The 19,061-nt window shown below is 47.8% G+C and overlaps 1 protein-coding gene across 1 annotated transcript in view; it reads right to left on the bottom strand.

Annotated features, from left to right (window-relative positions):
- Positions 1–19,061, bottom strand: part of dpp6a (dipeptidyl-peptidase 6a) — a 1,248,500-nt gene that overhangs the window by 313,139 nt on the left and 916,300 nt on the right. Inside the window, exon 6 of the mRNA XM_041184706.1 lies at positions 9,010–9,062. Coding sequence (XP_041040640.1) covers positions 9,010–9,062 — 53 coding nt within the window. The remainder of the gene's footprint in view (positions 1–9,009; positions 9,063–19,061) is intronic.

The following is a 19,061-nucleotide window of genomic DNA, read 5'->3' as shown; positions in this document are numbered from 1 at the left end:
TTTTAAAACAAAGCCCCGTGTACTCTCTCAAGCCAACATAGAAGTTTTCATGGTAATGTTGTCCCTGGTGTCCTGGCCAATATCCTGGTCCTCATCATATTGCTGCTTGTGGGAACCTACTGTGTTCAAATTGGCTGCTGCAACTAATGCATTACACTATTGACTAGAATTCAAAAAGCACTTCATTGGCTGCTGCGAAAGGTGCCATATAAATGCAAGTTTTTCTTTACCTGATTGCTATCCAATATCCTCTATTAGAAAGTGTACACATGAAGACATCAAATGAGTACCAGGCTGGCTTTGACTGTGATGCTCCCTCCCCCAAGGGACTCAGGGTTAAAGCTCCCAAGAACAATGGACACTTGGATGATGCACTGGCTGATGTCTGGTGCATGTAGAACTGCAGTCCAGCAAGATTCAGCACTTTCAGGGTAGAAGTGGTCAAAAACCAAAGAGGAATAATGCAGCAAAGACACTGAGCAGCAGGATCACATTACTGTTTCATTTACCATGACACTGCACTTAAGTGTTTGCAGACTGGGTAAAGACTGTGAAAAATATTTTACCAATGTTTGAAAAATCTATATTTTTTCAACTAATTTTCACTCCCCTTTTCCCTAAAGGTTTGACTTACACAGGGCTATAGCTCGACGGGAGCTGCTGGCCCTCTTACCAGTTCTCTTCTGCAGTGATTGATGGCAGTTTGGATGTTGTAGTATTTCTTTAAGCGGGTGTGTCCATAAACTGAAAACACCATCAGACAGGATATGATCCCATCTGTCATGTGACAAAGAGTTGTAATGTGTTAGTTGACCAAGGAAGAGATGTTAGTAACAACTCCTCTCCTGAAACGTGCATGCTGCTGTCATCTTCAAATAAAAGAACTCCCAACATTGTTCACCAGTCCTACCGGAGTGATTAGTAAGCTTGTGTTCAAGGATAGATGGAAACACAGCAGAGAGGATGTGAAGAAATGAAAACTCAAGCTGACCCAGAATGACATCCACACACAAGCACTTTACAGTAGGATAATTGATTATAGCAGCAGGAAGTCGGGATGATGTTCTCTGTTTGTGGGGAGCTTAGGACAATCTTGGCAGCCTATGATGCTGGCCAGAGCTGAGCCAACTAACGTGAGCAGACTTCTGATTGTCACTGAGTCATCAAGACAGGCTCTGTGGTACCCACAGCTTGTGTTTAAATTGAAAGGAAACAAGAAGTGGTCCAGACTCAGCAATTCACCTAATGCACATTCTTTGTAAACACAGCAGTTAGCTCCACTCTACACACATTTGACTTTCTTGGTGAATTGTCCCAATCGTCTGTACTTTTGGATGGGCTGCTGTGTTATTTTGTCGAGCTGGGTGAGGAGAACGCAAAAAGGAAAAAGTGATCATGATGTATGCATCCAATCAACTGATGATGGAGCAACTTTTTGCTGCCTGATATGGAAGGTTAAATGTAAGAGGTCTAGAGAGCAGAAGAAACCTTTACCCACAGGGAGTTAGAAGGCTGTGGGATTCACTTCAAGAGTTGGTGGTTGAGACAAAAACCACAACAGATTTTTAATCAGTAAGGGAATCAAGGGTTATGCGGAAAAGGCAGGAAAGTGGAGTTGAAAATTATCAGGTCAGCCATGATCTCATTGAATACTGGAGCAGACTTGATGGGGCGAATGGCCTACTTCTGCTCTTACGTCTTATGGTCTGAACATTCAAGGCTCATTGGATGGATGGATGAAGGAAAGGGGGTGAAGAAATATGGGAACAGGGTGAACTATTTTTTCAAATGGAGGGTATACACGGGCTCATGTTGTAACTGCTATGCATTTTCATGTATCGCAGACCTAATACTTCAAAACACACAAGTGGAAAATTTGCTGTAACAATGGGCAGAATTTTGGGGGGGCCTTGCATGGGCAGGTGCAGACCCAATCGCCGCCAGCGATCAGATCCGCGCAGCCAGCGTGAAACAAGGCGCCGAGCACAGCGAGAGTGGGCAGGTGGCAGTGCCACTGCAATGACCACCGGGTCCAATGGCGACCCGGCGGCCTGTTTTAAAAAGCTGCTGCAGCCTTTCCAAGGCTGTGAATCATGGCCCAGTGGAAGGGCTCCCCAGAGCACTGCTGGTGAACAGGCCAGGCAGGAGGGTAGGGCGGGGGGGGCACTATGCCCCTTGTTTTTCTGACGATTGCCTTGCTGCCCTCCTTGAGGAGGTGGCAGCACTGCGAGAAGTTTTCGTTCCCTGGGACGGGAGGAGGAGTCCCCCCCGACATGAACAAACATGCCTGGGAGGAGGTGGTGGAGTTAATGAGCTCCCGCGACATGGTGTGATGCACCTGGGTCCAGTGTCACAAGTGTTTCAATGGCTTCTTGCACTCAGGAAGGGTGAGCACCATGTTGGCATTGGTCACTTAACCCAGCAGGTAGGCTCTCCCTCCTGGCACACACACACACACACACACACACACACAACCCCCCCCCCACAAGTCTGAGTGTAGTAACTGCATTGAATCATTGACGCCATGTGTCCTTCGCTGGATGGGCCAGCAGATATTGCCCATGCCGAGGTCACCCTGAGAGGATGGTGAAGAGATGGATTCTGCACCCGCAGCATGTAGTGCACTGAGGCCTACATTATTGTTTTGGGGGCAATCTGGAGGATCTGCACCTAGGCACAGTGCTGGAACTGCAAAACATGTCAAAGTCAGGGTGCTGACATGCTGGGAGGGGAGCTTCCAGGTGGCAGGGCACCGATTGATCTGCTACCCTTTGAGTTCCATTTGCTTGCGCTTCCTTGCTTTGCAAGGTTAGACCATGTGGTGCCAAATATGATGTAGGCTGCAATTGGCCAAGGTGGTGGGGGGTAGGGGGACAGGCCTAGCATCTTTGTGTGAATGTGCAGCAGCTGCAGGGTGAGGAGACACTGGTGCCCTGCAATGTCCCGCTCTGGTTGGGGTGGGCCCTCCACGAAGAGAATCCAGGTACAAGTAGCACTAATCAATGCTCTTTTCTCCTTTTCAAGAGGAGAATGCACATAATGCAGCCGAGCGGGTGAGGACTGGCGGAGGGCCGGCCCAGTTGGCAATCATTAGCAGGTTCGAGCAGTAGGCCCTTGATCTGCAGAGACACCATGTGCAGAGGTCCACTGGTGTCAGTGAGACTGGAGTGCCAGGGGCAGGTATGTTTTCCCAGCACTGAGGTCACCATTAGTGTCCCAGCAGCCAGGGCAGTGCTGAATGTTCAGTGATTGAAGTTTGCAACATTAATTGACCATTGCTTATGGAAGGATGAACGCATAATGATTCGGGGACAGGGATGCACATTGACATTGTCTCCACATTAACTAATCAAATGTCCTTGTTCTTCCTTTCAGCATCAGTGGAGCAGGGCCGGGAGGAGGAGGCAGAGGGGCCACCTCTCACACCTGAGGGCCCTAAAGTCTCTGACCCACCAGCAGTTCCAGCGCAGATACTAGCACCTCGGTGGGAATTAGATGGTCAGCTAGTGTCCCGGGGCACAGTAATGAGGGCACTTCACAGTCACTGAAGGAGCTAGCAGAGACAGAGAGTGCCCATGGTGCCAGCAATCAGAGGACTTCAGGAGACCAGGCACATGCTCAGTCGATGGCTGATGATGAGCCTCTGGAGTCATCCATGAGGTAGCAAACATTGGAAGTCCAGCAGGGTGTGCAGGAGGATCTGGCGGGGATACATGAGGCTATGCTTGGCTTAGCTTCCGTGGTGGAGGAGTCCATGCGGATCATCGCCGATGCAATGAGCCTCATGTCCGAGCACCATGCTTCCTCCATGGAGAGAGTGGCGACTCTCTGGAGAAGCTCCTCCAGGAGAACAGTCAAGGCTTCCTGGGGAGGTGCTCAGACCAGCAAGCCCTCACAGAGGCATTGACCTCAGCTGGTCAGTGGCAGTGTGGGAGATGGTCTGGGCTTCAAATTTCCCAGCTCGGTGCCCATCCATCCACGGTGAGCAGGGAGGTCCAAAGCAACCTCACGTCGGCGCAGCAGCTGCCTGTCGTCTCTGAGGGCTCCTCTCTGGGCTCTCCGGATGAGGGCAACAGCTCCTCCACCCCTCTGCCAGTGACCGTTGCATCCAGTGAGGCTGTAACAAATGGGGAGATGCCAGCTGTGGAACTGGCAGCTCCCTCCCAGGTAGAGCCAGCGCAGGCTCCACGGGTCAGAGGACGGCTGCCAAGGTCATCGAGGCCAACAGCACAGCAGAGTTAGCAGGCTGTCTCAGTTGCAAGTGCCAGCGTGTGGGGAGCACCTAGATGTAGCACCGGAAAGTGTAAATTTAAGGCATCTTAGGCACACCACGGGTTTCCCACTGGTGCTTTTGTGTTGCCTCGCAATGAGGTCATGATTAGTTGGCGTGGTGTTTAACACCTTTGTCATTTTGTTTCCTTAAGTTCATTTTGTTGTATCCTTAAATTTAGACATGTGGCCATGGCTGAGGGTGCCTCTTTTCCTCTGCAGGTGGATGGTTACCAATGATGTTATGAGTGAGTTGTGTCACATTGAGCTTTATTGACAAGGCCCTTAGTTAATGTACCTAACCAGGCAGATTTTGCACTCAGGTATTGAGTATGGAGCCTGCAGCCCAGGCTTGTCCTGGAGGTCCACCTGTGGTGTGCTAGCTGAAGGTTCATTGGATTAAAGCCTCCCAGGTGTCCCTGCCTCCCTGGAGTATTCCCGGGTCAGCGTCTACCCCCTCAGCATTTCCCTGTGCGTGCTCATCCTCGGAATCATTGCTGGACTCATCGTGTGCAGCTGCAGCCATTGCATCTACATTTTCTTCACGCACAGTTTCCCCCCCTTTCCAGCACCAGATTGTGCAGGGTGCAGCATGCAACCACTATCAGTGACACACAATCTGGGGGGTACTGAAGTGCGCCCACTGAACGGTCCAGACATCGGAAGCACATCTTGAGAAGACTGATGGTTCTCTCCACCACAGCCCTTGTGGAGGCGAGGCTCCTATTGTAGCACTGCTCAGCCTCTGTTTTTGGATGGCAGAGAGGCGTCATGAGCCACCTTCTGAGTCGATAGCCCTTGTCACCCAGCAGCCACACATCCAGCCGGTCTGGAGCACTGAAGAGCCCCGGCACCTGGGAGTGTCTGAGGATGTAGGTGTCGTGGGAGCTGCCTGGGTACCTTGCACAGGCTTGTAGAATCTGCATCCTGTGATCACACACTATCTGCACGTTCATGGAGTGGAAGCCCTTCCTGTTGATGAAGGCACCGGGCTCACCTGCTGGCGCCTTGTTGGCCACATGTGTACAGTCTATAGCACCCTGGACACGGGGGAAGCCAGCAATGGCCGCGAAGCCTCTGGCTCGCTGTGTCTGGCTGGCCTGGTCCCAGCAGTAGCAGATGAAGGTCAATGCCCGTCTGAACAGAGCATCTGTAACCTGCTTGACGCAAGTGTGGACAGCTGATTGGGAGACACTGCAAATATCACCCACCGACCCCTGGGAAGTGTTAGAGACATAGAAGTTGAGGGCAGCTGTGACCTTTAGAGCCACTGGCATGGGGTGTCCACCCACACAGTTAATGGAGATCTCAGGTCCAATCATCTGACAGTTAGAGTCGACTGTCTCCTTTGGCACTGCTCCTTAGACATATTGAGGTAGCTGCTTCGCTGCCTGTATACCCTGGCAGCAGGATAGTGGCATCTTCTGCAGCCCCTTCCACCTTGGACTTCCTGTTGGCCATGTGCCCCTTGTGCTTGCGCCTCTCCTCCCAAAGGTGGCTCCTCTGGAGGCTGAATGTGGATTCCTGGCCTCCTCCCCCTTCTGGTCCTCCCTTCTTCCTCAGAGGAGGTGCCTCCAGTGGAGAGCACAACTCCCATTGCCAGGCTAAGGGAAGGCTTCCTGAAACCTGCAGGCCCCAAAAAAGATCTTCACTGTAGAGTGCTGACCTGAAGGTTGTGAGTCCTGTCCAAGCAACTAGTATGAGTTTTGAAGTATTTCTGTTCACACAGTCAACTATCAGTAACTTTCCAAATTAAATACCTGACTGAGCACATTCACGACCCCACTGAGCCCTCTTATTCCGCCCATGGGTGAGGTTTATACAAATGTGCCCTACCTGCCTGCCCATTGCGCCTGTGCGACGACCTGAAGATGGCACGGGCCCCAAATAGTCACCATCAATTGGCGCCTCAAGGGCCTTAAGTGGCACGTTAATTAATGACGGGCACACATCGGAGATCATCGCCAGCCCGCCCAACGAAATATCACAATGGCGCACGGTGATGTCGGGACTCTCGCCCGACCTCACCGTGCATCATTTTACACATTGGCATGTGGGGCCCGCCCCCCCCGGGTCCCGCCCCCCCCCCCAGGTCCCGCCCCCCGCACGCCTACGGGAAAATTCTGCCCAAGAACACAGACACTAGAAACAGGAGCAGAAGTGGACCATATAGCCTGTTGAACCTGCACCACCATTCAATATGATCATGGCTGACCACGGGCTTCAAAGTTACAAACTTCTTTGCGCTTATGTTACATACGACATGGAGACGAAACCTGCTCCTACAACTGTCTTTCTGAGGGCTTAAGAAAATGTTAACCCAGGGTGTTACTTCAAATTAAGCAGCAGAAGTAGAGCTAGTGGATAGCAGTTCAACCTAGTATATATTTATTTAGGATAGGTTCCAGAATAATTTCCTTCACGCTCATCAATATGGGAATAAATGTCCAGATTACAGCAGTAAAGATAGAGACCAGGAATCATTTAAGAAATCATGGCTGAGATTTAGTGTGGGTAACGGGGACCCCAACCCCACCCCAGGTTGGAGAACAGGTGGGAATCCCATGTCGCTTCCATGGGGGAGGCCCAAACCGATTTAAGTGCCCTGAGGCCTTCCACACAATCAAGCCCCCAGTGGGGCGGAAACCCCATGCCGGAGAGCTGCCGACTCATTAGCAGCTCTCCATTGCTGGCGGTGCCACAAGAAGTGCTGGCTGCTGCTGGTCATGCGCTAAAGCCTAGCCCGAGGATCGTCACTGGGTTCCTGGACACAGGTGAGTGAGGGAGGATGGGGGTCAAGGACTGGGGGTAGTGAGGGGGGGGAGTTGCCAGAGGCACTGGGGCAACAGGAGAGGAAGGGGATCGGAGGCAATGGTAGGGCATTCAGTGGCCTCTCCATCTCGATGCTAGGTCTCTTGATCAGGCACTGAGTGCCTGTGAACAAGGGACCCTGTGCTTGGCTGCTGGGAAACCCGAAAGGATTTGCTGGGCAGCCTTCAGGAAGCCTGGGAGAGGCCTGCAAGTACCAGAGCCACCACTGAATACCAGTGGGCTCAGGGATAATTGGTCTGATTAATGAGCCCAATTGACAGAGCAGCTACCAGTGTGCAGGATTTTGTTGGCCCCTTTAATCATATTTTGATTTAAAGTTTGTAAGGTTCCTTTAAACTTTGTTCTTGGTTTTACAGCTGACCTGAATTAGGGGCTGTGCTTGATTTATCCCAATTTTGTTGATTTGGTTTAATTGGTTTCACCTGAAAGATTATTGCTGGGTCAGGTCCTTCCAACCCTCAACTTAATTGGAAACAGTTTTCTGGATGCCAGCAATCTGATGCCCGATTCTCCCACACCCCCCTCCCTTTCCCCGCAATATGATGCCCACTTCAGTGGACTCCATTAAATTTAGCCCCATGAGGGGTCTGGACAGGGTAGAGAGGGCGAAACTGTTCCCACTGGTGAAAGGATCGAGGAGGAGAGGCCGAGAGGTCACTGATTTAAGGCGATTGACACAAGAAGCAATCATGGTAACCATGGGGAAAACCTTTTACGCAGCGAGCGGTTTGGATCTGGACTGCTCGACTTGAAACCGTGGTGGAGGCGCCTTCAGGGGCATTTGTTAGGGAACAGGAGGATTATCTGAAGAGAAGAAATTTAGAGGGCTGCGGGACAAAATTCCATTGAGGGGAGGAACTCTTGTCAGTCAGTCTGAAGAGGCATACAAGCAGACTAATGTACAGTTGTGGGTTGTATGGTAACAGAAGTGTTATATCTACATGTCTCTTCCAGCCTAAAATTTAGTGTGCTTGTGACGAAGTAGAGATATACAGGTTTATCTTAAGAGATATACAGGTTTGACTATTTAGCTGGTTATTTTCCAGATGAAGTACCTTTGAAGTGTAGTCACTGTTGTAATGTAGGGAATGCAGTGGCTAGTTTACTAATTACAAGTTCCCAGAAACAGCAATGAAATCAATGACCCAAGTATTTGTTTTAGGTGTTGGCTGAGGGATAAATATTAGCCTATTGGGAGAACTCTCCTACCCTTCTTTGATGAGTGCCATGGGATCTTTCACATCCACCCAAGAGTACAGACAGAGCCCCAATTTAATATCACAGCCCTCAACACTGCACTGAAGTGTCAGCCTGAATTGTGTGTTTAAATCTCTGGAGTGGAACCTGAACCCACAGCCTTCTAAAGGCGAGAGCACTACCACTGAGCCACAACTGAAACTTAAAGCCATCAATTATTTTTTTTAAAGAAATTGAAAAGAAAAGGGGGCCCCAGCACACAGCCCTGGGTCTACAGTCCACGCTCCATCAATCCAAAATACATCTATTTGCCTCCAAACTCCAGTTCCCAAGATATTTGTCCATCCAAGCAGCCACGTTCCCTCTTAATATGTTGCGCTTTTATTTTTGTAATGGAATACCTTCAAAACATCACCAATTGTTCTAGGTCACCTAAGCTGCAATTTGAATCTGACACGTTATTAAGGGACAAAAATGGTAATTTACATAAATTGATCTCGTGTATTGTTTTCATTCCTAATTTCGGCCTTGATCATGATATGATCTCATATCACTGAAAGAGGGAGTTGTGCAATGCCACCTCGCAGGGTTCATGTCGTGCCAGTCACTGAAGTTGTCTCAATATGGAAAATAGAGCAGAGATGAGCCCTAGACAGCATACAATCAGTTGTTTACATGAATAGAAATTTTCTGAAAGAGTGCATTACTTACCAAGTGTGTAAATTGCACAACGTGTAGTCAGCTGTGAAGGAATGCCGATGAGTCTGGAAAAAAAGCACACATACACATTAATGTATCAATGTGCATTAATTGACACAGTTCAGACTGCTTTGTTCCATTCTCTGAGTACAGTATAATATAGTTACCGCAGACAGCAAAAAAGGCTGATTAACATGGAACCTCGTACACAAGTCAAAGGTTTCGTCATCGGTGCACATTTAATTGACAGTACTGTGCTTCTCCCCTGCACCCCTGCCCTGCAACTCCTTTTAAATCAAATAGTTTGGGACAAAAACCAGAGTGTAATTTACTTTCTGGCCTGTCTCTCAGATTTTTGGCTCGAACGTTTTAGTTTTCCAAGTGCAGCCTCAGGCTTCCATGATCTGGCCTGTCCCAGTCTGAGCAAATTGAGCCAATAAAGTTACAAAACATATTTGGATAAGGAAGGCTATTAAGTTCAGCCTGCTTCAACATACTACAGTCCCTTCATCACATATCCCAACTGCTTCTTCAATGCTTCCAGTAGGTCCATTCTACATAGTGATGACTTTGTCTGAATAGCTTCCTGATTGGTCCTACATTTGCCTTTTCTCACTTAAGCCTCAATTCTCTTCCTATTATCATGGTTTAACATTAGAAAGCAGATTTCCAGGTTCATATTTTCAATGCTCTTTGGGACTTCGGGGGAGGCAATGGACTAGTAATCTAGAGACCCGGGGTAATGCTCTGGGACCTGGGTTCAAATCCTGCCCTGGCAGATGGTGAAACTTGAATCCAATAAAAATCTAGAATTAAAAGCCGAATGATGACCATGAAACCATTGTCAGTTGCCTAATAAATCTGCCATCCTTATCTGGTCTGGCCTGCATGTGACTCCAGATCCACAGCAATGTGGTTGATTCTTAACTGCCCTCTGCAATGGCCTAACAAGCCATTCATTTGTATCAAACCGCTACAAAGCCTAAAAAGAACGGAACCAGATCGACCACCTGGCATCGACCTAGGCACTGGAAATGGCAATGGCAAACCCAGCCCTATTGAACCTGCAAAGTCCTCCTTACTAACATCTGGGGGCTTGTGCCAAAATTGGGAGAGCTGTCTCGAAGACCAACGTAGTAATACTCATGGAATTGTACCTCACAGACAATATTCCAGACTCCACCATCACCATCTCTGGGTATGCCCTGCCCTATCAGCAGGAGAGACCCAGCAGAGGTGGTGGCACAGTAGTTTACAGCCGGGAGAGAGTTGCCCTAGGAGTCTTCAACATTGGTCAAAAATGCAAAATGAAACCACCTGCTGATTACCACATAATCCTGTATACAAAAAGCAGGAAAAATCCAACCGGCCAATTACTGTACCATCAGTCTACTCTCCATCATCAGTAAAGTAATGGAAGGGGTCATCAACAGTACTATCAAGGGACATTTGCTTAGCCAATACTTGTTCACTGATGCTCAGTTTTGGTTCCGCCAGGGTCATATGTTCATAAACTCATATGTCACAAAGCTCCTGACCTCATTATAGCCTTGGTTCAAACATGGACAAAAGAGTTGTACTCCCAAGGTGAGGTGAGAGTGACTGCCCATGACATCAAGGCAGCATTTGACCAAGTGTGGTATCAACATGCTCTAGCAAGACTGGAGTCAATGGGAGTCAGGGGAATAACTCTCCACTGGTTGGAGTCATGCCTAGTACAAAGGAAGATGGTTGTGGTTGTTGGAGGTCAATCATCTTAGTTCCAGGACATCACTGCAGGAGTTCCTCAGGGCAGTGTCCCACGCCCAACCATCTTCAGCTGCTTCATCAATGACCTTCCGTCCATCATAAGGTTAGAAATAGGGACATTCGCTAATGATTGCACAATGTTCAGTACCATTTATGGCTCCTCAGATACTGAAGCAGTCCATGTCTAGGTGCAGCAAGACCTGGACAATATCCAGGCTTTGGTTGACAAGAGGCAAGCAACATTCACGTCACACAAGTGTCAGGCAATGACCATCTCCAACAAGAGAGAATCTAACCATTGCCCCTCAACATTCAATTGACTTACCATCACTGAATTGCCCACTATCAACATCCTGGGGATTATCATTGACCAGAAACTGAACTGGACTAGCCATATAAATACAGTGGCTACAAGAGCAGGTCAGAGGCAAGGGATCTTGCGGTGAGCAACTCAGCTCCTGACTCCCTAAAGCCTGTCCACCATCTACAAGGCACAAGTCTGGAGTGTGATGGAATACTATCTACTTGCCTGGATGAGTGCAGCTCCAACAACACTCAAGGGGCACAACACCATCCAAGACAAAACAGCCTGCTTGATTGGCATCCCATCCATAAACATTCACTCCATCCACCACTGATGCACAGTAGCAGCAGAATGTGCCATCTCCAAGATGCACTGCAGAAACTCACCAAGGCTCCTTAGACAGCACCTTCCAAACCCATGACCATTACCATCTAGAAGGACAAGGGCAGCAGATAGATGGGAACTCCACCACCTGGAAGTTCCCCTCCAAGTCACTCACAATCCTTACTTGGAAATATATCATCATTCCTTCACTGTTGCTGGCTCAAAATCCTGGAAATCCATCCTTAAAAGCACTGTGGGTGTACCTACACCACATGGACTACAACAGTTCAAGAAGGCAGCTCACCACTATCTTCTCAAGGGCAATTAGGGATGGGCAATAAATGCTGGCCTAGCCAGCAATGCCCTTTTCCCATGAATGATTTAAAAAAACTCACCATAGAATGACACAGCACACAAAGGGACCATTTGGCCCATCGTGTCAGTGCTATCATGGTTCTTTTTTCAAGACTAAAAGAAATAAAAAGCATTTTTTTATTGCAACTATTATGTCCTAACAATGTCCCAAAGCACTTTATAGCCAATGAAATACTTTTAGAGTGCACTGTTGCAGTGCAAGGATATGCAGCAGCCAGTTTGCACAGTTCAAACAGCATTATGGTAAATTACCAGATTATCTGTTTTAGTGATGTAAATTTGAGGGATTAATGTTGACCAGGACACAAGGAACAGGATCTTCCAGTCGGTGAGCGGGGGGGGGGGGGCCGGGGCCCACTCACCGACACGTAAAATGACGCGGGGTGACGTCGGGTGGAACTCCCGACGTCACCCAGCGTCATTTCCATTTTTAGGTTGGCAGGGGCAATCAGATTGGCAATCAACTGCATGCCCGCCAACCTGTCAATGGCCAATTGAGGCCATTGAGACACTAATTAAAACCATAAATGGACCTGCCCGCCCGACCTTAAGGTTGGCGGGCAGGCCGGAAGCCCTGGGAGACAGTGTCACACAAGGGGACATGACAGGGAAACTTTTTTAACGTGTTTATTAAAAGTTTTAAATCGGAGCTGATCCCCATGAGGCAGCACTTTGCCTCAGGGAGACCTGTATGCTCTTTCGGCACACATGGGCGAAAGAGCGCGCTCCCAGCTGAGGGAATCATCCCCCACCCTCACAGGGAACGCATAGCGCTTCCTGGCGGACGTCACACTGGGCGGGCCTTAATTGGCCCACCCACATAAAATGGCGGCAGAGCCCTTGATTGGCTCCTGCACTTCCCTCCCAATGGGGGAAACATTTTTCCCCAGGAAAGGTGCCCTGCTCTTCTTAGAAATAATTCCATAAGATCTTTCATGTTGACCTGAGAAGGCAAATGGCGCCTTGGTTTAACATCTTACCCGAAAGCTGGACCTGCCAACCCTCCATCAGTACTGCACAGGATGTCACAGAATCACAGAATCACAGTGCAGAAGAGGCCCTTCGGGCCATCGAGTCTGCACCGACACGTGAGAAACATCTGACCTACCTACCTAATCCCACTTACCAGCACTTGGCCCATAACCTTGAATGTTATGATGTGCCAAGTGCTCATCCAGGTACCTTTTAAAGGATGTGAGGCAACCCGCCTCCACCACCCTCCCAGGCAGCACATTCCAGACCATCACCACCCTCTGGGGAAAAAGGATTTGCCTCATATCCCCCCCTAAACCTCCTGCCCCTCATCTTGAACTTATGCCCCCTTGTGACTGACCCTTCACCTCAGGGGGAACAGCTGCTCCCTATCCACCCTGTCCATGCCCCTCATAATCTTGTACACCTCAATCAGGTCGCCCCTCAGTCTTCTCTGCTCCAACAAAAAACAACCCAAGTCTATCCAACCTCTCTTCATAACTTAAATGTTTCATCCCAGGCAACATCCTGGTGAATCTCGTCTGCACCCCCTCCAGTGCAATCACATCCTTCCTATAATGTGGCGACCAGAACTGCACACAGTACTCCAGCAGTGGCCTCACCAAGGTTCTATACAACTCCAACATGACCTCCCTACTTTTGTAATCTATGCCTCAATTGATAAAGGCAAGTGTCCCATACGCCTTTTTCACCACCCCACCAACATGCCCCTCCACCTTCAGAGATCTATGGACACACATGCCAAGGTCCCCTTTGTTCCTCAGAACTTCCTAGTGTAATGCCGTTTATTGAATACTTCCTTATCAAATTACTCCTTCCAAAGTGTATCACCTCACACTTTTCAGTGTTAAATTCCATCTGCCACTTATCTGCCCATTCGACCATCCCATCTGTATCTTCCTGTAGCCCAAACACTCAACTTACTGTTAACCACCCGGCCAATCTTTATGTCATCCGCAAACTTACTAATCCTACCCCCCGCATAGTCATCTATGTCATTTATATAATTGACAAATAATAGGGGAACCAGCACAGATCCTTGTGGTACGCCACAAAATGCAATCAAATTTGTTAGGCATGACCTCCCTCTGACAAAGCCATGCTGACTATCCCTGATCAAACCTTGCCTCTCCAAGTGGAGATAGATTCTCTCCTTCAGAATTTTCTCCAATAGTTTCCCTACCACTGACGTGAGACCCACTGGTCTGTAGTTCCCTGGCTTATCTCTACAACCCTTCTTAAATAGCGGAACCACATTAGCTGTTCTCCAGTCCTCTGGCACCTCCCCTGTGGCCAGAGAGGAATTAAAAATTTGGGTCAGAGCTCCTGTGGTCTCCTCCCTTACCTCCCTCAGCTGTCTGGGACACAAATCATCCGGACCCGGAGATTTGTCCACTTTTAAGCCTGCCAACACCTCCAATACCTTGTCACTCCCTATATCAATTTGCTCAAGCATGTCAGCCTGGTTTATGACTTCAAGTTCCCGGAGAAGAATTTATACCCATTACCTTCTTAGAGGAATGAGTACTTATCCCGCTCTCACTCAGCAGCCACAGACATGAGTCCATATGCGGGGTTTAAACGAGTCCTGGAAGTTTAAAAGATGGGACGTGGTGTTCCAGAGAGATTGGAGCTGGGACAACTGCTGCTCACCAGTAACGTAGATGGTTTGGACTCGGGGAATTGGAAGTACAATTTCAAAATTTGCAGATACCAAATCAGTGCGTGTACAGAGGAAGGTGCCAAACACAGGAAGACACTAATAAACATGCAGAATGGGCATGCAATTGGCAAATAAGCTTCAATATAAATAAGAATGGGGTGGTATATTTTGGTAGGAAGAATAAGGAGATCACATATTGCTTGGAAAATAAATGTCAAAATAGGGAAGAGGGATATGGGGCACAGACACACAAATCAGTAAAAGTAGTTACATGGGTTAATAAAGCCATATAAAAAATAAACAAAGTACTGGGACTCATTCCTACAGGGGTAGAAATTCAAAGCAGAGAAGTTATGTTAAACTTGCATAGAACCATGGTTAGACCGCAGAGAGTTCTGGTCTCCATTTTATAAAAAAGACATAGAGGCACTAGAGAAGATACATAAAAGATTTACTTGATCGACACCTGAACTGAGAGGTGAAACCTGTCAGGAAAGACTAAACAGGCTAGGGCTCTTTTCTCTGAAAGGAGAAGACTGAGGGTTAACCTGATAGAAGTCTTTAAGATTATGAAAGGGTTTGATAAGTTAAATATATGGGAATACATTTCTACTTGGTCAGGCTGTGGGGGCAGATGAGTTTGTCACTAATAAATCCAATAGGGAACTCAGCAGGAACTTCTTTGCCCAGAGACAGGTTAGAGTGTGGAACCTGCTACCATAACGAATAGTTGAGGCCAATAGTATTGATGCATTTAAGGAGAAGCTAGTTAAAGACATGGACTTAAGAGCTTTCCCATGTCTTAGTGACACATGAGGCAGACAAAACACATGCATATGTCTAAGTCTAGTTTTTTCTGGAATAGGTCACCAGCAGCTATAGCTTGAGATATACAATTCAGCATCATGTGTAGCTGAGCAGGAGACTCTCCCACTTTTACCACCCGCCATAGGTTTCTGGGAAGGATTTACAGGTTGACAATCAATCTGTTTGGCCATGTTATGAATGCACCTTCCGTGGCCATCAAGCCCTGGAGCGGGACTTAAACCCAGAGCTGTGAGCTCAGAAGTTCTACAAGACCTTCCTGTTAAAAGCATGAGGGAGAAAGGAATGTTGATGAAGTTAGATGAAGACAGGTGAGAGGTGGTTCATGTGCAGCATAAACACTAGCATGGATCCATTGGGCCAAGTGGCCTGAATCTGTTTTAAATACTATGTTGGAAACTATGAAAAATGCCTTGGCCCTTGCATTCCAGGGAGGGGAGAGGAAGGGCTAGGGCGTATTGCTATCTGCGTCAATCCCTGTTCTCCCAATTTCAGCTCCAGTTAAAATTGTGGTTCCGGCATCCTTTAGGGACCTTTTATAATCTGTATAGTTCCTTTCCACAACAGGGAGTGCATTTATTTAGAGTTAACTAAAGAGATGCACTAATATGACTTAAAGAGCATCAGAATCCCAGTGCAATAATTGCTACATCATTTAATTTGGTTTGTAAATAGAGATGCATGAAAACACAATTGTCACATGGCTTGTTATAGCTACAATGAAACTCAAAGTCCTCTGCTTAACCCTTCATGTAAAATTCCTGTTGGGAACCATTTCAGCACATTGGCCAACCTGTTCAATACAAATGTATTAACAACCAGCTAGAAATAACACAGAAAGCAACTTGGTGCTATTCCACTAACCAATGGAAAATTCTGGGGCAGCCACTGCAAAATGTTAATGAGTTTAAATTCCTTGATGCCCTTGTTGGCAAATTATTACCATAAAGCGTTTTTTTTTTTGGCAATCTGTTGTACTTCTGCCGTAATGCCTTTTCCACCAAGACAGAGCATGGTGAAATCATACCTCCGCAGCCCATGATATTCTGTCCATCAAAATGTATTGATAGAGAGAAGACTGTGGGCTTTCTGATGCACACCTTCCTCTGGCATAATCATTGCACATGAATTTGATCCTATCCTCTTACACATGTGCATTCATTCCCACTGGAAGTAATGCTTTTTTTCCCCCCATCAAGATACAGAGAATTTTGAGCACCTAGTGCTAGGCTTTTGCCCCTTCCAAACCCTGGGATACAGAGGGCAATTACAGCACCTCAGCTCCTGCCCTGCCTGTGACTGGGACTCAATGCTGACTGGGATTCAACCCTGGCACCTCCTAGCTACAACTCCATTTAGGGTCATGTGTTTAAATTTAATTCAAGCTCAACCATTGGTCCGGTAGATGAGATGCAACTCGGTCACTGCATCACCAATTACAGATTATTTAAATGTTTGTTTTCATAGAATTATACTGCACAGAAAGAGACCATTTAGCCTATTATGCCTGTGCTGACTTTTAGAGCCAACTACCCATTTAGTCTCATTCCCTCCCCCATTCCCCATAGCCCTACATATGTGTCTTCCCCGCCACCGCACCCCCACCGCCCCCCCCACCCCCCCCCCCCCCCCCCCCCCCCCCCCCCACCCCCAAGGACATATCCAATTCTCTTTTGAAAGTTATTATTGAATTTGCTTCCGCCACTCTTTCGGGAAGTGAATTCCAGATGGTAGCAACTCGTTGCAGAACAAAAATGTCTCCTCATCTCCTCTCTGGTTCTTTTGACCAATTATACTAAATCCATGTTCTCACTGGCCTCATGCTAGTGGAAATAGTTTCTCTTTATTTATTCTATTGATCCCCTTCATAATTTTGAAAACCGCTATTAAATACTTTCATGACCTTCTCTGCTCTGAGGATAACAATCCAAGCTTCTCTACTATCCCCACCTGATAAAGAATTGTAAAAGAGCCTGGACTGAGTAAGTGTTTCACAAAGGCTGTCCTGGAGATACTGTTGGAGTACTGTATCACATATCGCTAGAAGGAAGAAGGCATTGTGAACGAATGGTTTGAATTCAGCATGACACGAGGCGGCATTGCTCTTAATGCAGACAATGTGGAGATTTTTGAAGATGAGCTAATGAATTAAGAAAGTCTCACACTTGGTATGCTATGAACAGTCCTGATCTCCACTTTTCAAAAAGGATATAGAAGCACTGGAGAAAGTGAAAAAAAGCTGATACAGATGACACAAAAATTGGTGGGGTGGTAAATAGTGAGGAGGATAGCCTTAAATTACAGGAGCATATAGACGGGCTGGTCAGATGGGCTGATTGGTGGCAAATGGAATTTAATCCAGATAAGTGTGAGGTGATGCACTTGGGCAGGACAAACAAGGTATGGGAATACACGATGAATGGTAGGATCTTGGGAAGTACCAAGGATCAGAGGGACCTTGGTGTGCATGTCCACCGGTCCCTTAAGGTAGTGGGACTGGTAGATAAGGTGGTTGAGAAGGCATATGGGATACTTGCCTTAATTAGCTGAGGCATAGAATATAAGAGCAGGGAGGTTATGCTGGAACTGTATAAAACGCTGGTTAGGCCACAGCTAGAGTATTGAGTGCAGTTCTGGAATCCGCATTGCAGTTTTGGAATCTGCATTATTGGAAGGGCGTGATTGTACTAGAGAGAGTGCAGAGGAGATTTACCAGGATGTTGCCTGGGCTGGAGAGTTTTAGTTATGAGGAGAGATTGGATAGACTGCGGTTATTTTCCCTGGAGCAGAGGAGATTGAGGGGGCACATGATTGAGGTGCATAAAATTATGAGGAGCTTAGATAGAGTAGACAGGAAAGAACTTTTCCCCTTGGTGGAGGGATCAATAACCAGGGGGCATAGATTTAAGGTAAGGGGCAGAAGGTTTAGAGGGGATGTGAGGAATAATTTTTTCACCAAGAGGGTGATGGGAATCTGGAACTCACTGCCTGAAAGGGTGGTAGAGGCAGAAACCCTCATAACATTTAAGAAGTATTTGGATGTGTACTTGCAATGCCATGGCATACAAGGCTATGGGCCTAGTGCTGGAAAATGGGATTAGAATATTTGGGTACTTGTTTGGCTGGTGCAGACTCGATGGGCCGAATGGCCTTTTTCTGTGCTGTAGACATTTATGACATCAAAGTGGGAACATTTTCACCTTGTAAAGACATTGGACTTCAATTGTGTCAACAACTTACATCGATTCCCAGCTTCTGACACCATCACTGTGGGCAGAATCTTGTGTCCTCCCCCATGGCAAGTTTGATGGCATTTATTCTGGAGGCAGGGTGGCAGATGGGTCACATTCCTGTCCCGATCCCGGTTAAGTCCATGGCAGGAAGGTCTGTGGATGGCCTTCCAGTCATGCTGCTAACTGAGGCCCTTAGGTTTCCAATTAATGCCTTAAGGATCTCATTCTGCTGCTGCTGGTCAACCGAGCGGTGGGTGGTGAACTTGCTATGTAGAGGGCATAGCAAGCAAAACACCAATTGGGTTGTTTTGCAGGCTCCCAAGGTGGGGGTTCCATCATTCAAAGGCACACAGTGCCTAATTGAGGAACCTGGCATTGGGATAGAAGGCCCACTGAGAGCCATCTCCCTGCCCTTGCTGCCTCCCCCAACCCAGGGGACCTGGGCCTTGGGTGGGCGTAGTACCAGCAGCAGCCACTGCCTTCCTGGTGGCACTGTTGTTTAATAGAGCTGCCTGTCTCTGATTGGCCAGCAGCTCTTGGCAGTGGAGGGCAGAGGGGAGAGCATCCCTTGTCTCCCCACCCCTGTCCCACCCTGCCC

The sequence above is a fragment of the Carcharodon carcharias genome, chromosome 3 (genome assembly GCF_017639515.1).
Source record: "Carcharodon carcharias isolate sCarCar2 chromosome 3, sCarCar2.pri, whole genome shotgun sequence".
NCBI lineage: Eukaryota > Metazoa > Chordata > Chondrichthyes > Lamniformes > Lamnidae > Carcharodon > Carcharodon carcharias.
The sequence above is the reverse complement of the archived record's forward strand: the minus strand, read 5'-3'. Positions and strand labels throughout refer to the sequence as shown.